We start from the raw sequence: 16,050 nt of genomic DNA on the forward strand, positions 1-16,050 counted from the left end.
CAGGGATGGGGCATCCACAGCTTTGGGTAACGTGCCAGCACCTCACCACCCTCACAGTAAGGAATTTATTACTATCCAATCCTAACCCATTTCAGTTTAAACCTATTACCCCATGTCCTATCACTACATTCCCTTGTAAAAGTCCCTCTCCCACACACTGCTACCCCAGTTTGAGGTTTGCTAGTGAACTGCACATGCCCAAGAGACACACACGTGGGGTCAAAGCACATGAATATTAGACAGTCAGCCTGTCCCATCAGCATTAGCACAGGCACAGGCTGTGACCAGCAGCCCAGTCCAGATGTGCCAAGAGCCTCACTCACCCCAGTCTCACCTGCAGATGCAGACAGGACACACACTGCCTGTCCTCCTTGAGTGTCTATGCTGTTACTGCCCCTGTGCCTGGAGCTGAGACCCCCACCCACTGCTGCTGACACCACAGGCTTGGGGCACCTACCCTCCTGCCCTGATTCCTGCTGCTTGCCCCATACCCTCAGCAGCTGGCACCTAGTCCTTACAGGCAGGGGACAAAGCACTTGCAGGCAGGGGACAAAGAGGTGAAATTACAAACAGGTAAGAAAAGAACAAAAATATCAAGATGACACTGGGAAGAGGTGGCAAAGGCATGGGTGGCAGCAGTAGGACCAGCCTGACTCAATTTCTCCAACAGTGTTGGGGACTGATGCTCCTCCAGTCATTCACTGCCCAGGCAGCTGTTCCAGTGGGGAGTGGAGCACTGTCAGGAGAACTGACCTGTCAGCCACTTGGATCCTGGCTGCAGGCAGATGACCAGGCCTTGGCCTGATATTAAGATAAATAAACAGGGTGTGAAAAACTACTGGACATAAGAAAACTGCTGGATGTGACAGACAATGCAAGAAGCTGCAGAGTGGCTGTACAGACCACCACAGCAGAGTTACACAAAAACCAGACAAGCTCCATGGAAAGGTGGAATACAGGGCAGACTTCAGGGGTGGACATCTTGCAAGGTTACTAAGGTAACTGAACTATTAATAGCACATGAAGCCAACATTGCATACAAAGTTACAGTGAAACACCAAATTTGCGGAAAAAGTAACTATGGAGGGGCAAAGGCTGGCCAGGGCTGGGAAAAGTAAGCACTGGGGCATAGAAGGGGTAGTTGTGGGGCAGGCAATCATCTCTGAACAGAGTATGGAGGCAGCGAGCTCACCCCAGTACTTAAAGAAACTTAGAATGGCCATGTTGGGAGATTTTTTTTTTTTTTAATAGACCATAACTGCCTAACTGCCTTACACAGAAAGACAAGACTATGTTGAAGAGAAGTACGTCAAGTTTAAACGGTATGTGAAAATAAAACTTTATGCTTATATTGATTGTGGCTGCTCAGATGACACTTTATCCAAGTGATACTGAGTAAGATAGAGGCTCTAACCTAAAAGGCATGGAAATGTAATTTATTCAATAGTCTCTGGAAGACAGCAAAAGCAAAAAAACTTGCTGTCAAACGAGGCTTCAACACATCTCAGAAATGCAAGATTTTTCATTGTATTCCCAGCTATGCTGTCTCAGGCAGTTTTAGATAACTCAGGAAAAAACCCCAGGCTGCCAGTGGCCTGTGGAAGCAATTTAAGAGTCCTCGGACTACTAAGAAGACACAATTTCAATTTTGTTTTGACTAGTATTTTTTGTTTACCTTTATCATAAAATCCATTACTTCTCATTATTTTTTTACATTTTCTTAGCTGTGCAAGTTTTAGACCCTTCCATATGAAAAGACAATTTTCATCATAAAATGCTGAAACTTCTACAAAAAATAAGTAATATAATCAAGGTATATAGAAATAGAACACCCTTACCAAAAGTCATATTTCTGGTGAAATCTCAGCTATAGTTTGCTACCCATTTAATACACTTTCAGCTTTTAAAACACAACCATAATCTTTACTCTAAAACCTGTGTTTGAGACTACTTCCTCACAAAGTTTCTTATATTTTTCCAGAGCATTCAGTCTGATTTTGCTACTTTATGTCATTTTTCTAGGTTGCTTAGTGAGGAGAAAGCTATAAAAGAAGAAATTACAGAACACTTTTTAGGCTTTTTTTTCACCTACAATTTAATCCCCATATGTCTTCTTTTCATAACCAATTTGCTCCCCTAAACCTTTAGAAGTTCAGTATTTTAGTTATTCAGAACAAAAGTAGTCTTAGACTTATGGGTAAGTATTACCATTGTGAAAATACACAAAAATGGGATATCTTCAAAGTAGTGAAATAAATCAGCAATGTCTCATCTGAAAGCTTATCCAGCTTCCAAAAAGGAATTAAATCCATTATAAAAGCAGAATTTTTTTTTACGTTAGGAAGGCATGTTTTCCAGAAATGCAGTGCTGTAACTGATTATTATCAAACTGATTATGAAGAAAAAGAATACCTTCTTCCCCTAGCAGTTTATGAATCCAAATCCCTTGTCAGTAGCCGTGACCTAAATACACACACAAGTATTTCCATTTTAAGTCACATTAGTGGACCACCACACTAAAGTAAAAGGCATTCTGCCTATATAAAAAAAGAAAATAAATAAATCCCAAACCTCTATCTCCCAAAGTCCCCATTTTACTAGATGTACAACCAAGATGAAAAGTACTACTAGAATAAGAATTTAGATAAAATTAATAAACAGAATAAAAAAAATTGATCTGGTAAGTAAAATATGACATAGTCTAGTTAAGTGTGGCTTAAGCTTGTAAGCAAGTTTATTAAACAAATCAGTGCTACACTGACTTACCTGCTTTATTATAAAATCCCTATATGTCTATGTAATTTTATCACAGACAAAGCTAAGCATTTTCAAGTAGATGCTTGACTTACTGCCAGTGTTTATAAACTATTAGGAAAACACCTCTCAATCTCTCTTCTGAGTAATTAGATATCCTGAACTTCATCTACAGAATAAAAGTTTAAAGATATGTAAGGTCTCAAAGCATCTTTTGTATTTGCTCTCATTTTTTAACTACAACTTTTAAAACAGGAATAAAATGGGAGGCAGTATCTTTCTTGGTAGTATCGCACAGAAGAAGAGAAGTCTGATCCCAGACAAAGAGTCTGTCGCCTTAGCCCTGGAAATTTCATCTTCCATTTGGCTTTAGTTTTTTCCTCAATGGAATCCAGGCAATCCAGGTCACTCTCATCTTTATCCATCACCTGTAAATTACATAAAATCCTTCCAGAGAGGCCTCTTGATTTGCCCCAAATTTCCCTAACTGTACTCTGATGATAGGTAAACTCAGAACACTGTACTTGCTACTTGTTCGCAACTGCACCTTCTACAGTAAAGCATTTTTCTCCTAAGAACTCGCTTTTGTTTTAATGATTTCCTGCTTTGCTGACTGTGACAGTTCCCAGTAAAAATTTATCCTTCCAGCTGAATGACAACGTGAGAATGCCCAAATGGTGCAATTGCTCAATTTATTTTACTTGGTGCAAAAAACCAGATTGGATAATCATTAAGATGTTGCATTCATTGCATTTCTAAAGCTATTCTCAAAAGACCTACCATTGCCTCCTTTTGCAGCAGGCACATCTGTGGATGTGAAAGCACTACCTATTTATCAGGAGTTTCCTCCTGAGGACTGAGGTTTTCAATCCACAGGTGAGAATCCGGGGGGGGCCAGTAACAGTCTCATGAGAGGTTGATTTGACAGAAGTCCAGGATGGTGCTGTTAGGGCCATCTGTGTCATAGGTCTGAAGTTGACTGATGTCCAGAAAATTATGAAGACTGCCAAGTCACTTGTTAAGAATACTATAATCTGTCATGAATCTAGTAAATACCTATGCATCTCCATGCTAAAAACTTTTGTGTTAGTTTTTTTTAACTGTCACTGGGGAAAAAACCTGCACTCACCCATCCTGAAAGCGTCAGCTGACTCGCTGGCCCATGCAGCTGAAATGGGGACTTGTTCTTGGAGTTCTTGGGTGAACCACACTGGGGGCTCAGGGCAGAGGATGTGCTGGGAAACTTCAGCAATTCAGCTCCCCTCTGTTACCACAATCCACTCATACCACAGAGGGAAGGGCCTTGCTGTGCCTACTAAGACACAGTTAATGCTGGATTTAAATAAAATGCCATTAAACCCATTAATTTTTAATACTTGAGAAAGACAGAAACATCTACAAAGTTCTTAGGAAAAGAAACAAAAGACAAGTTTTACCTAATTTACTCACACTAAGATAAAAAGATCTCTCTGCCTCATTCAGTCTGACTTGCCATTCTTCCTGGCAAGACAACACCTAGGATTTTCAATGTTTGTGCACCTTTATGCCAGAGCCTACACCTTTCAGATAAAAAAAATAAAATAATCTATTTTTGGGAGCTATATTCAGGATTTCTTTGGTGACTCACTGGCATAAATTCTTGCTTTTCGAATTACAGAAGAACACAAAATCTACGTGGTGCTATCATGTAAATCTTCTTAAAAACACAGGACTCTACCGTGTGGTAAGAGACCATAAAAGATAGTAACTAATCACTGTGGGGTCCATGTGTTTGGGAAGACCTTTTTATCTAATGCAATGTAATATAGTGACAAAGTAAAGACTGTCTGTTGAGGCACATGTGCCCTCAAAATTAATAAAAACAAAACAAATCAGCATTATTACTAATGTACTCTTTATTCTAAGAAAATTAGATGCCACATTACAATGGGGGTGGGAATGTCTTTCCGACTAACAATGCTCTGCATATTGTGGAAGCTTCCCAAAGCTTTATCAAAGACATATATGTACTAGCAGATTTCAAATAGAAATCTAATAGTACTTGAATAAATACTATTTCAGAAGTTTGCACACATTCAGAAACAACATATTCTCTGAATAAATAACTTCAACAAGTTAGCCTTTGCTAAAGCTTAAAGTCAATGCAGCAACTCTGATAAATGTCCAAAATTATAAGTATGTAGAAATGTAGCTTTCTGTGGAAGTCAAGTTTTACTGTACATACCTGTGTCATAAAGGACAGACAACTACAGCAAAGCAAGAGCACATTAAGAAAAATTATTCCATCAATTTTTTTTTATTTGTTTCACCAGTATAGCCAATACAGCTTTTGCGAGTGACCTGACTGGATGATTTGGTTCTGTATCACCTTATACTGAAAATAGAAGTTATATCCAGTAGAAATTAAGACATTCTCTCTCTAATTGAAGAGACAGGTTAAGTGAATTATAATTCAAATACATTCCCCTGTATCACTTGGGTTCAAGATTGTTATGATGTTCAAAAGTAATTATAGTGTTTTTAATTAATAACTTATCTAAGATCTGTATTACAAAGAGGAAGAAAAGCATATGAAGAATTGGTTCTACAGTTTCTAATTTTCCTGATGTATTCACCAAAAACATTTAATGTATTCTTCACGACTCTGCATGTTTTATCTACTGCCTAAAATTTTCAAAACTAGTGTTAAATTTTATGTTGCTTCAACTGATCTTTGATTTTAATATAAGATATCTCAAAATAAATAAGTAATCTTTCTTGAAATCATTAATTTTCAACTTTATTGGGTTAATAACAACTTGGGAGAGAAACATCACAAAACAGATTAAGAAAAAAATGGTAAAATTTAATTCATATTTTAAAATAACAAAACCAAAGATGTCACTAGAGGAAATTACCAGAATACAACTTCCCAAGAAAATCAGAAGATTAGGAATCACCTCACTTTAGATGAACGAAGGACAGTTGATTTTGATGCAAATTAACTATTCCTAACCAGTCAAAAAAAAACCCCAACTCCAAAATCACAGTTAATCATTGGGAATTTAAGAATGTACTTAAAGGGGAACTTGTCTAGCAATTGTTCTTTTTGTAAACTATACTGGTGTCAGGTTTTTGCTGGCACCAGTTTTAAACATTACTAAATGTCTACAGTATTGCTGTCTCAGTTTAGATCCAAGTGAAATTCAGTTTCAACCTGTGAATTTTCATCTAATAAGTTTCACAATACAAAATTTTATAGTTTTCTGGGTTTGTTGTTTTCTAGAAAATTAAAGTTACAAAAATACCCATCTAACCAATCGACACCACATTCTTATAAACAACCTTCCTCAAGCTAAATGCCCTCATTCTTCTATGGTGCATAACCTCTTCTAAAAGCAGAACAAGCAGCTGAGGGAAAGACTACTTATTCATTCTTTAATAACAAAACAAAATGAATAAAACAACTCCCCAAAAGAACACTTAACATGGCTAATTGTTTGAGCTCTTGTAAAATACCCAAACTTTATTTGGCAAGTATAAGCCACTCTTTTCTGCCACGTTTATAAACTAATTTAATATTTCAAGAGGTATGCAAGTCAAATGCCAGCAATTACATCAGTCTACTGAGATGAACACTGTGAACTTGGCATTTTATTCTGTCAATTACATTAAACGAATTGTTTCATTTTGGAGGTTCACATCTGATTCAGTAGTTACATTCAGAGAGCAGTCACTATTTTCACCTCAGCATACAGAAAGCAATTAGCAAGCCTGCAATCTTGTGACAATTTCAGAAGTAGAAGGTATCATGAAAGTAAACTACAATTACAAGCATATAAAAATGACAAAAAAGAGAAGTAAAACAAGCTTAGAAGCACAGCAAGCATGATGCCAAAAATTATCATGATTTGAATACTCCTTTTTCTTCAAACATCCCTTAGTTCTGAATGTCAGTGCTCCCTTGCACTGTAACGCAATCTGCATTTTCATGTTACTGACACACTTTGTTCCACAGTGCTTTCCTAACATTAAAATAACAACCACATGCGACTTGAGGGTTAACATATTTCTAAGCAGCCCTGGGCTGGCTGGAAGTGCCGGGGGTTTAGAATTACTATCCGCGGTATTTGGCGCAGCTGCCGGCAGCGGCTGCCAGCAGTGCGGCTGTAGCGAGCATGGCAGGCAGGCAGGAAGGCAGGCAGGAAGGCAGGCAGGAAGGCAGGCAGGAAGGCAGGCAGGAAGGCAGGCAGGAAGGCAGGCAGGAAGGCAGGCAGGAAGGCAGGCAGGAAGGCAGGCAGGAAGGCAGGCAGGAAGGCAGGCAGGAAGGCAGGCAGGAAGGCAGGCAGGAAGGCAGGCAGGAAGGCAGGCAGGAAGGCAGGCAGGAAGGCAGGCAGGAAGGCAGGCAGGAAGGCAGGCAGGAAGGCAGGCAGGAAGGCAGGCAGGAAGGCAGGCAGGAAGGCAGGCAGGAAGGCAGGCAGGAAGGCAGGCAGGAAGGCAGGCAGGAAGGCAGGCAGGAAGGCAGGCAGGAAGGCAGGCAGGAAGGCAGGCAGGAAGGCAGGCAGGAAGGCAGGCAGGAAGGCAGGCAGGAAGGCAGGCAGGAAGGCAGGCAGGAAGGCAGGCAGGAAGGCAGGCAGGAAGGCAGGCAGGAAGGCAGGCAGGAAGGCAGGCAGGAAGGCAGGCAGGAAGGCAGGCAGGAAGGCAGGCAGGAAGGCAGGCAGGAAGGCAGGCAGGAAGGCAGGCAGGAAGGCAGGCAGGAAGGCAGGCAGGAAGGCAGGCAGGAAGGCAGGCAGGAAGGCAGGCAGGAAGGCAGGCAGGAAGGCAGGCAGGAAGGCAGGCAGGAAGGCAGGCAGGAAGGCAGGCAGGAAGGCAGGAAGGAAGGCAGGCAGGAAGGCAGGCAGGAAGGCAGGCAGGAAGGCAGGCAGGAAGGCAGGCAGGAAGGCAGGCAGGAAGGCAGGAAGGAAGGCAGGCAGGAAGGAAGGCAGGAAGGCAGGAAGGCAGGAAGGCAGGCAGGCAGGAAGGCAGGCAGGAAGGCAGGCAGGAAGGCAGGCAGGAAGGCAGGCAGGAAGGCAGGCAGGAAGGCAGCAGGAAGGCAGGCAGGAAGGCAGGCAGGAAGGCAGGAAGGCAGGCAGGCAGGCAGGCAGGAAGGCAGGAAGGCAGGAAGGCAGGAAGGCAGGAAGGCAGGAAGGCAGGAAGGCAGGAAGGCAGGAAGGCAGGAAGGCAGGAAGGCAGGAAGGCAGGAAGGCAGGAAGGCAGGAAGGCAGGAAGGCAGGCAGGAAGGCAGGAAGGCAGGAAGGCAGGAAGGCAGGCAGGCAGGAAGGCAGGAAGGCAGGAAGGCAGGAAGGCAGGAAGGCAGGAAGGCAGGCAGGCAGGAAGGCAGGCAGGAAGGCAGGCAGGAAGGCAGGAAGGCAGGCAGGCAGGCAGGCAGGCAGGCAGGAAGGCAGGCAGGCAGGCAGGAAGGCAGGAAGGCAGGCAGGCAGGAAGGCAGGCAGGAAGGCAGGCAGGAAGGCAGGAAGGAAGGCAGGCAGCACCACCGTCCAAGAGAGGGCGCAGGTTCCCCTGGTGCGGCACCCGCACTCCCGCCCGGCAGCGGCAAGCGCCTGCAAGGCGCCAACAAGGCAGCCAGCGAAAGGCCACACTAGATGCTCACAGCATTCCCCAACAACAAGATAGTGACTGACAAATGGGTGTGATCCGTGTAATAATCCCCCACCCGCTACGGTCGGGTTTGAAATCTGAGACAGAAACCAAAACAAATAGTGGGGACAGAAGAACCAGGAGAGATGCAGCGTGAAGCAGAAGCACGTGAATACACAGACCCCGTATGCACAACCTCTTTGTCTGCTTCCAGAGGGCATAAGAGTTCAAAGATTAGACACCGTGCAGGAAAAAAAGAACTTCTTGTTTTCATTCCTTTTCCCAGTATGCACTGTCTCCAGAGAATTACTCCTCCTGCAGTCCTTTCTTCAAGTTCCACAGGAAAAAATGAATTAGTTTTTGTCCTTTCCTATAGATCTTGAAACTTCAGCAAGAGAAACCTGTCACCTGATTTGCCCAGGATAAGGAGTAAAGGCGGAAATAAGAGATCGTAATAAAACACAAAAAAAAGTTTTGATTGTAATACATGCAGATTTTAAAACAGGCTGTTAAAACTACCTCAGAAAAACACTGGTACACAAATCTATCCAGGACAAATACATGAATTGTGTAGAACTCCAGCATCAGTAGTTCACCTTATATCCTGTAGAATCCTCCTCTGATTTTGTTACACCTTATCTAGATGCTGTGCCATATATGATCAATCTTGACACCTTCTTTGTACTTTTACTAGTTTATTTGGTTGCTTTTCCATACACAAAGACGATTTATGCAGTATACAGTAAAACAATTTTAATAGGAACAGTCTGTCTTCTGTCTGAAGACAAGGAAGAGCAATCTAGTATTTTCATAGATATGTATGGTTACTCTGATATCCACCTCCTAGTGGTATTGCCAAAAGCCAATTTCTTTCAATCCAGTAAAAATGAAGTACTGGAAATGTAATTCTCAACACCACCACAAGTACTACTTAGCATTTACTACCATTGAATTCCTTCAGTCATTTAGCTGCCCAGCTGATCAGTTCTGCAGTGTCTTAAGTATTAGTATCTTCATTACCTCAAAATTCTGGAATCATCAAGCTCTGTCACTCACTCACTTTTTCTGAATCATTTCCAGCACTGATCTGCGCAAAACTCCACTGTTAGCTTTCCAACACTACAAAAGCCAAGCATTTATTCTTCTCTTTCGCCTGCTATGTTTAACTCTATGACTAAAAGGAGAAAATTCATATTCAGGAACAACTAAAAAAAAAACCAAACTAAAACCACATAAAAACCACTAGAGGCTTTGGTGAAAGCTGGACAATGGCTTTTTTTCATAATATGAAACAATATAAAGACTAAACCAACAATATGTATTATGTATTTACTCCTTCAACGACCTCCCACTGATTTGCAAGGCATGACTTTCATCTCCTAAAGGCACCATTATTCTACCTCTTACTATTGATCTATATGTTCACTAAATCCTCACCTAAATACAAGTGCCAATACATCTGTCCAGCACTGAAGTCATATTTACATTAGCACTACGTTCCCAACAGACTTAATTTATTCTTTTTAAGCAGGAAGTAGCTATGGGGGAAATATGATTTTACACACAAAATCATCAGTTGGAATAGTCATAGCAGCTGCAGTTGCCATTCTGAATTAATTCATTTCCAAGTGACTATAAAGATATTTAGAGTAATCTCCAATTTCTTTCCACCCTCCCACTACAAACCCTTCGAAAGATCTCACTTCTATGGAAAATTTCTTCAGAAGAAAGAGGACAAAAAATAACAGTTGATTAAGGATATTTAGACAGTTTAGTATTTATCCACCATACTAAGAAGATTCACTGTTGATTGCAGATATTATTCTTCGCTTCTCCAGAATAAATTAAGTACAAAGACCAGCTAGTATACAGCAAGAAGTTAATTAGAATTGTCTCAGAGATCTCACAATGACTACAACACCTCAGCATAGGATCATCAAAATACAAAGCAAAAGTATGCAGTACCTACAGAAATGTTCTTTTTTCAGGTTCTCATGAATTACGGAGACATTTAAGAAAAGGCCCAAATTGGTTAAGTAAAGTGAAATGCATGTTGGGATCATGAAAGAAGTCAAAAGTACAAAAAGAGTACAAAACAAAATCTATTTTGAATATACATAAACATTTTCAAAATGAGTGCAGAAACAAGCTGACATTTCTGTCATTATTTTGATTAATAGTAAGTGGTTTTTTTGCTGTCACTCATCTTCACATAAAGGCATACGAGTTGCATTTTTTAAATATTATTGCAAAGGTTGCCTCTTTTTTAAAATAAACAATGAAAATACACAGAATTCAGAAAAGAGATGAAGTCTCATCTGCAAGTCTTATTTTTTCAAAAAATGAAAATGTCTTATTCTGCATCCTTACAAAAAATGAGAGAGTAAAATTCTTATGCACGACTTCATTAGAAAAAGCTTCATCTACAAGCCATATTTTTAAGTCAGTTGACAACCTGCACTTAGAAAATACTCCAATATTTTTCTTAAGATGTCTCAAATCCAACAAAAAGCCGCCTTTGTGATCTGTTTTGACTTTGTAACAAGGAATCTAATGCATAAGAAAAGAACCAGAATAACTGCTTCTACTTAAGTATCTTATCAACAATAAAGTTTTTAAAATGAAGCTGATGATGTTTTTACTGACTTTTATTTTTAAGACATGCAGCCCATTTTCTTTATATAATCCACGACAGTATCTCACTATATTAGAAAAGCCAAAGAACTTCTGCTATCATAATGTAATAAAACAGTAAGAATGGCTGTCAGTTATTTTATTCCTTCAAATTAAAACTGTATAGTACAAGATCCCATGCTAATTTTGAGGGTCAAAAAAGGCTGTAAGTAGGAATATTCAAATAAAATGGGTACATTGAGGAGACATGTAGGCTCCTGATGAGGCATTCCTTCCTCATTCTTATTCATAAATTTAAGAAAACCCATTATTAAATAGCTCACCTTTTCCATAGCTCCACACTGAGCTGTGGACTCTTATTTTCCTTTAGCCTTACTTCTGCGGCAGTGTACATACAGAATCCATTCCTGCAGAGCTTCGCTTTCCTCACTAATTGAAAATCCATCAGAATTTCGTATTTACTAATATCATCTCTGCACATCATCACCACAGTGTCTTCTATATTCATCACAGGCTGTCTGTTCTTGCTTTCACCTTTGGTGGATTTCCTGTTTCATTCAGGTTTGGGCACTGTTTATCCACACCACCTTTTTCTCCATTATGTCAAGTGATCTTTAGATTGTGTTCCCTACTTGGGAGAGCTTTTACTTCAACCTTAACATAATTTTAGATAGCCACTGAACTAATATGCAGTTTTTTAACAAAAATAATACTCCCTAGTAAGGCATGTGTTGTCCAGAACAGCCATGAACTGCTGCTGGCAAAGTAGAATGTGCTGTTGAGAGCACAAGCAGCAAACTTTTGTGTTTCCAATAGTGCCTGACTCCTCACACATCTATGTCTGACCCATGCACACGTGGATATATCTGCCACTCAAAGCCCCACGCTTCCTGCATTACTGTCAAAGAATGCATCACCATGGATAGAAAGACACCTGCACCAAAGCAAGGATGTGGACTGCTCCACTGAAGGATGGCTGAATAACTAAGTTCTACCCCTTCTTCCTTCCCTGAAATTGTCTACAAGTGGTATGTGGCCCACACCATGGTGGAAGCTGAACCACCCGTGCCTCTGCCTTTTATTGAGAAGCATGAAGAACTGCTCCTAGGCTGACTACACTGAAGTTCAAGCAATTCCCATTACTCTTACAAAAACTTTTAAAGATTAAAGATTCTACAACAGTAGGATGAATGTTTTCTATCCATTTTAAAAGAAAATATGCAATACTGTAGGAAACACATGCCAGGAGAAAAAAAAAAGCAAAAAAGTGCATTTGTTTCCACTCTGACTTAAGACAATTTTACAGCAAGGCGTTAACCGAAAGCCAGGTTACAGAAGATGGAACCATTAGCAAGAAAGAACACAATACTGCTAGAAGAAAATGACAGTAGTTAGTACAGATACAAAGATTTACAAAAAAGACTAGTATTTCAGGATATAAAAATTCCACGCAAAAAGGCCATACCAGAAGACAGACCTACCAACTTCCTAAAGCTGGCCTACTACAAAAATCATCAGTTACCCAGCCCTGTCCTCAACCTCACCAAGTCAGACACACAAAATACCTCCCCCATACTCCTGAGTGGCACAAGAACTTCAAATTCTGTGCTTTTACAGTAAAAACTTCGAACGCCACACACTGCTAAGCAAATTCATGTTTGGCCTGGAATGCTTAAGACTCAAATTGCTTAACACCTGACAAATGCAAATACTCACAATTTGCTAGCTGTATTAATGTTCAAGCTTTTTCTGAAAACACTTAAAGTTTCAGTAATGCAGTCTCAGAAAACAGACTTAAAATAGTTGTCTCTAATATTGAATTATCTAAACATTGCATTACCTTCATGGCATGGATTTCTTCTATTAATCTCTCAACTCGTTTTTGGTTCTTTAATTTCAAGTCTTCTGAACCCCTGCAAGTGAAGTCTATAATTATTTTTAAAAAAATCTCAGTTTAGTAACTTCGTTTCCTCAAAAATCAGGAGATGGTGCATAAACACAATCCCTTATTGGCAAGTGAACATTTTAGCAAAGAGTTGAACATAGCCTAAAGCTTTTGCTGTACTGAACAATAGAGGAAACACTGAGGATTTAGCAGAACAATGTGAAAAACAAAAATTACTGTATCAGAAAATACAAAACCACAATTCATATCAAGAATGGGTGACAGCGGTGTCTCAAATATAATTCCATTTTAAGATCTGTAATATTTAAATATGGAAGTTCATTGGATTTGCTTCTTATTTTGGACAACTTGCTAAAATTGTGAGAGTATCCTCAATTTACACTATGAACACAGTAGGATATGTATCTCACACCATCTCTAAGATATGTGCTAAAGTATTTCAGGCCAGTAATCTTTAAAAACATAATCTACAATATATTGTTTAAGCTGTTCATATAAGAATTAATTATTAGTAATTACTAATAATCAAGTATGACCTGTATATCTATGCAAATGAAGTATTTTTTCTACACAATCCTGAAGACAACTACAGTGAGAAAATTTGGTGCAATTTAAATTCAACAGCAGAATAATCTAAAACATGAAATCTGACACTTTGAGATGTGCTGTAAAAGGTTCTGTGAGTGATTCAGATTACCTTCCAGTACACTAAATCCCATTAAAAAAGTAATCCCAATTCTGCTTTATGAAACTCCTTTTAGTTTGTATTTTTAGTCTAAAATTAAGTTAAAATAAGACAAATATGTGTTTTAGTGCCTTAAGTTTTAAATGTAGTACATTTTTCTCCCATTTTTCAATTTTTTGTGAAAACAATTAAAATAGTGCCTTATTTATAAACCACAAAAATCCACTATTAATTAAAACTGACTTTTTCGATTTTAATTTCCCGATGTGTCTAGTTAGTCTGCGAATAGTGAGGACTCTGGCCTTCTTCACATCTTTTCTCATCTTCACAACCTGTGAGAAATATGGAAGACATTAGAAACTGTTTTCCTTGATTACGTTCCATATACAATACATTCGTTACATTTACTTAAAATTTTAGAAATTAGTTCAACAAAGAGAAATATTTTAAAAATAGAGTGCATTTCCCTGCTAACCAAATCTCATTTCAAATGAATTCAGATTTCCATTAAAATCAAACTGCTTCCATAAACATCAGAGGAAGAATAACCAACAGTCTAAAAATGTGTCTGAGGTCTAAATAGAAGACAACATTCCTTACTAGCCATACTTTAATATTATTCTTAGAGCTAGATTGAACTAGGGATTTGAAATGTCTCACCTTTTGTCTTCACTTAGCTTACTTTTGTCCCAGAGAAACACCAGCAGTACATTAAGTCCACTGGTGCATAATACATAAAAGCATTTTAATTATTAAACATCTTCAAGTGTTAAGGAAAGACTCTCAAAAATTGACATTATTTATTACGGAACAGAATCTGAGATATTAAATTCCTGTTATATATTTGAATTCATTCTTGTTGAAAACAAAAGTCCAAGTGATTTCTAACTTGCTACAGTCTGTCTCAACCTGCCATCCTACCCACTACTCTGTTCCCAAATTTAAAGCAGGCAGTTTTACAGAAAATTTGGCAATGATATTTTGGTCTTAATTTTTACCCCAATAACAAAAAAAGAACTCCCATTATTATTATTATTAGACAGATAGGATGAACAAAGAAATCTTTCCAATCTTTTGCAATTAAATTCCATAATGGAAAACCTTAAGCCCAGGTGCTGTCTAATGGTGAACACTACAGATACAGGGAGTCAATAGTGATCATTTATTTTTAACACTCAACTTCTCCCTTAATTATACATATATATCTTACTATGTCTATTAAAATTATATATTTAACAGTTAAACTTAGAATAACATAAAATACTAAAACAAACAAACAAACAAACAAACAAATCGGTCTTCCTGACAAAAGCCAAATTTATCTGAAATTTATCCAGTGGGATAAGTTTCAAAATTAAGTTGGCACCTCTTTCTCAAAAAAGTTCTTTACATCAGATTTCTATTCTAATTTCTCAGCGATAACATCAAAATGACAGATTGATGATGACTCCACCACCTAGTTAGGTCAAGAATATTAGTACTATAAACCTACATCAGGCTTGAACAAAAAATCCCAGAAAAATCTTCAAAGCTCACAGAGCAGTACTTCACACCTGTGAGAGGGAGTCGGCTGGTACATATACACCTGTGCACAGACCATAAAGGTGATACTTAAGCAAACAAAAGGAAGGCAGAACACATACTTTGCATAACTGATTATGTCTGTAGCTTAGAGTACTGATTGAGTCAAGTTGTTAAGCCCTGAATGGTATTCACCAGTAGCTTAACTGAAGGCTGAATCAGAGCAAAACAACTTCCAGAGAGGGGCATGTCAGATTGTCAGCCTTGCCTCTGCCAGGCAAGTGAAAGAACATGGGAAGCAGTACTCCTCTGAGAAGCAAGGGAGGGGAATTGTATGGGGGCAGCGCTAGTCACTTGCACCATGAGAAATAAAAGGTAAGGGAGGTTTTTGGGATAAAAATAACTGACTTAAATGTGGTATCCTGTTCCAAAAATTGTTACAGCGAAGGTCAGTACTTATCTTAGTTACCCCAGTAAAAGTAACGGTACACACAGATCTACCTACAAAAGCTTCAGTTTACAGCAGAAACCACATGCCAAAAAGCACCAAGTGCCAAGTTTCTGCTACACAGCAGCACTGCTCGAGACTATAACATGCTAAGGAAGTAAAGAGTAACATCACCATTTCCCATCAAGGCATACAGATATTTCTTTTTTATAAGAATTGAATGAGATTATCATAGGTCCCTACAGTACATCTTCTAAAGGAAGAAAGAAAAAAAATGTAGCTTCTGTCTGAACACCACTTCAATACTATAACATACATACTGGTACATTCAATGGAATGTTTGGAATGTCAGAGGAAAACTGGGTATGCCTTCTTAGAACGTCTGGAGTGGGGATGTTGTTTTGAGTTTGGGATTTTTTATTCTCTATTTTTTTTAACATCCATAAGCTAAAAACATACTGGAATTTAAGTAACTCATACTTTACA

The 16,050-nt window shown here is 39.2% G+C and overlaps 1 protein-coding gene across 2 annotated transcripts in view; it reads right to left on the minus strand.

Moving 5' to 3' along the window:
- The window catches only part of SRFBP1 (serum response factor binding protein 1), a 62,075-nt gene that overhangs the window by 26,486 nt on the left and 19,539 nt on the right, over window positions 1-16,050 (minus strand). Inside the window, exons 2-3 of one of the 2 annotated variants that reach the window (XM_036403652.1) lie at window positions 13,839-13,927; window positions 12,845-12,917 (exon numbers count right to left, since the gene is read on the minus strand). The exons of the other annotated variant lie outside the window; for it this stretch is intronic. Coding sequence (XP_036259545.1) covers window positions 12,845-12,917; window positions 13,839-13,927 — 162 coding nt within the window. The remainder of the gene's footprint in view (window positions 1-12,844; window positions 12,918-13,838; window positions 13,928-16,050) is intronic. 2 annotated transcript variants of the gene reach the window in all.

This window comes from Molothrus ater, chromosome Z (assembly GCF_012460135.2).
Source record: "Molothrus ater isolate BHLD 08-10-18 breed brown headed cowbird chromosome Z, BPBGC_Mater_1.1, whole genome shotgun sequence".
Lineage (NCBI taxonomy): Eukaryota > Metazoa > Chordata > Aves > Passeriformes > Icteridae > Molothrus > Molothrus ater.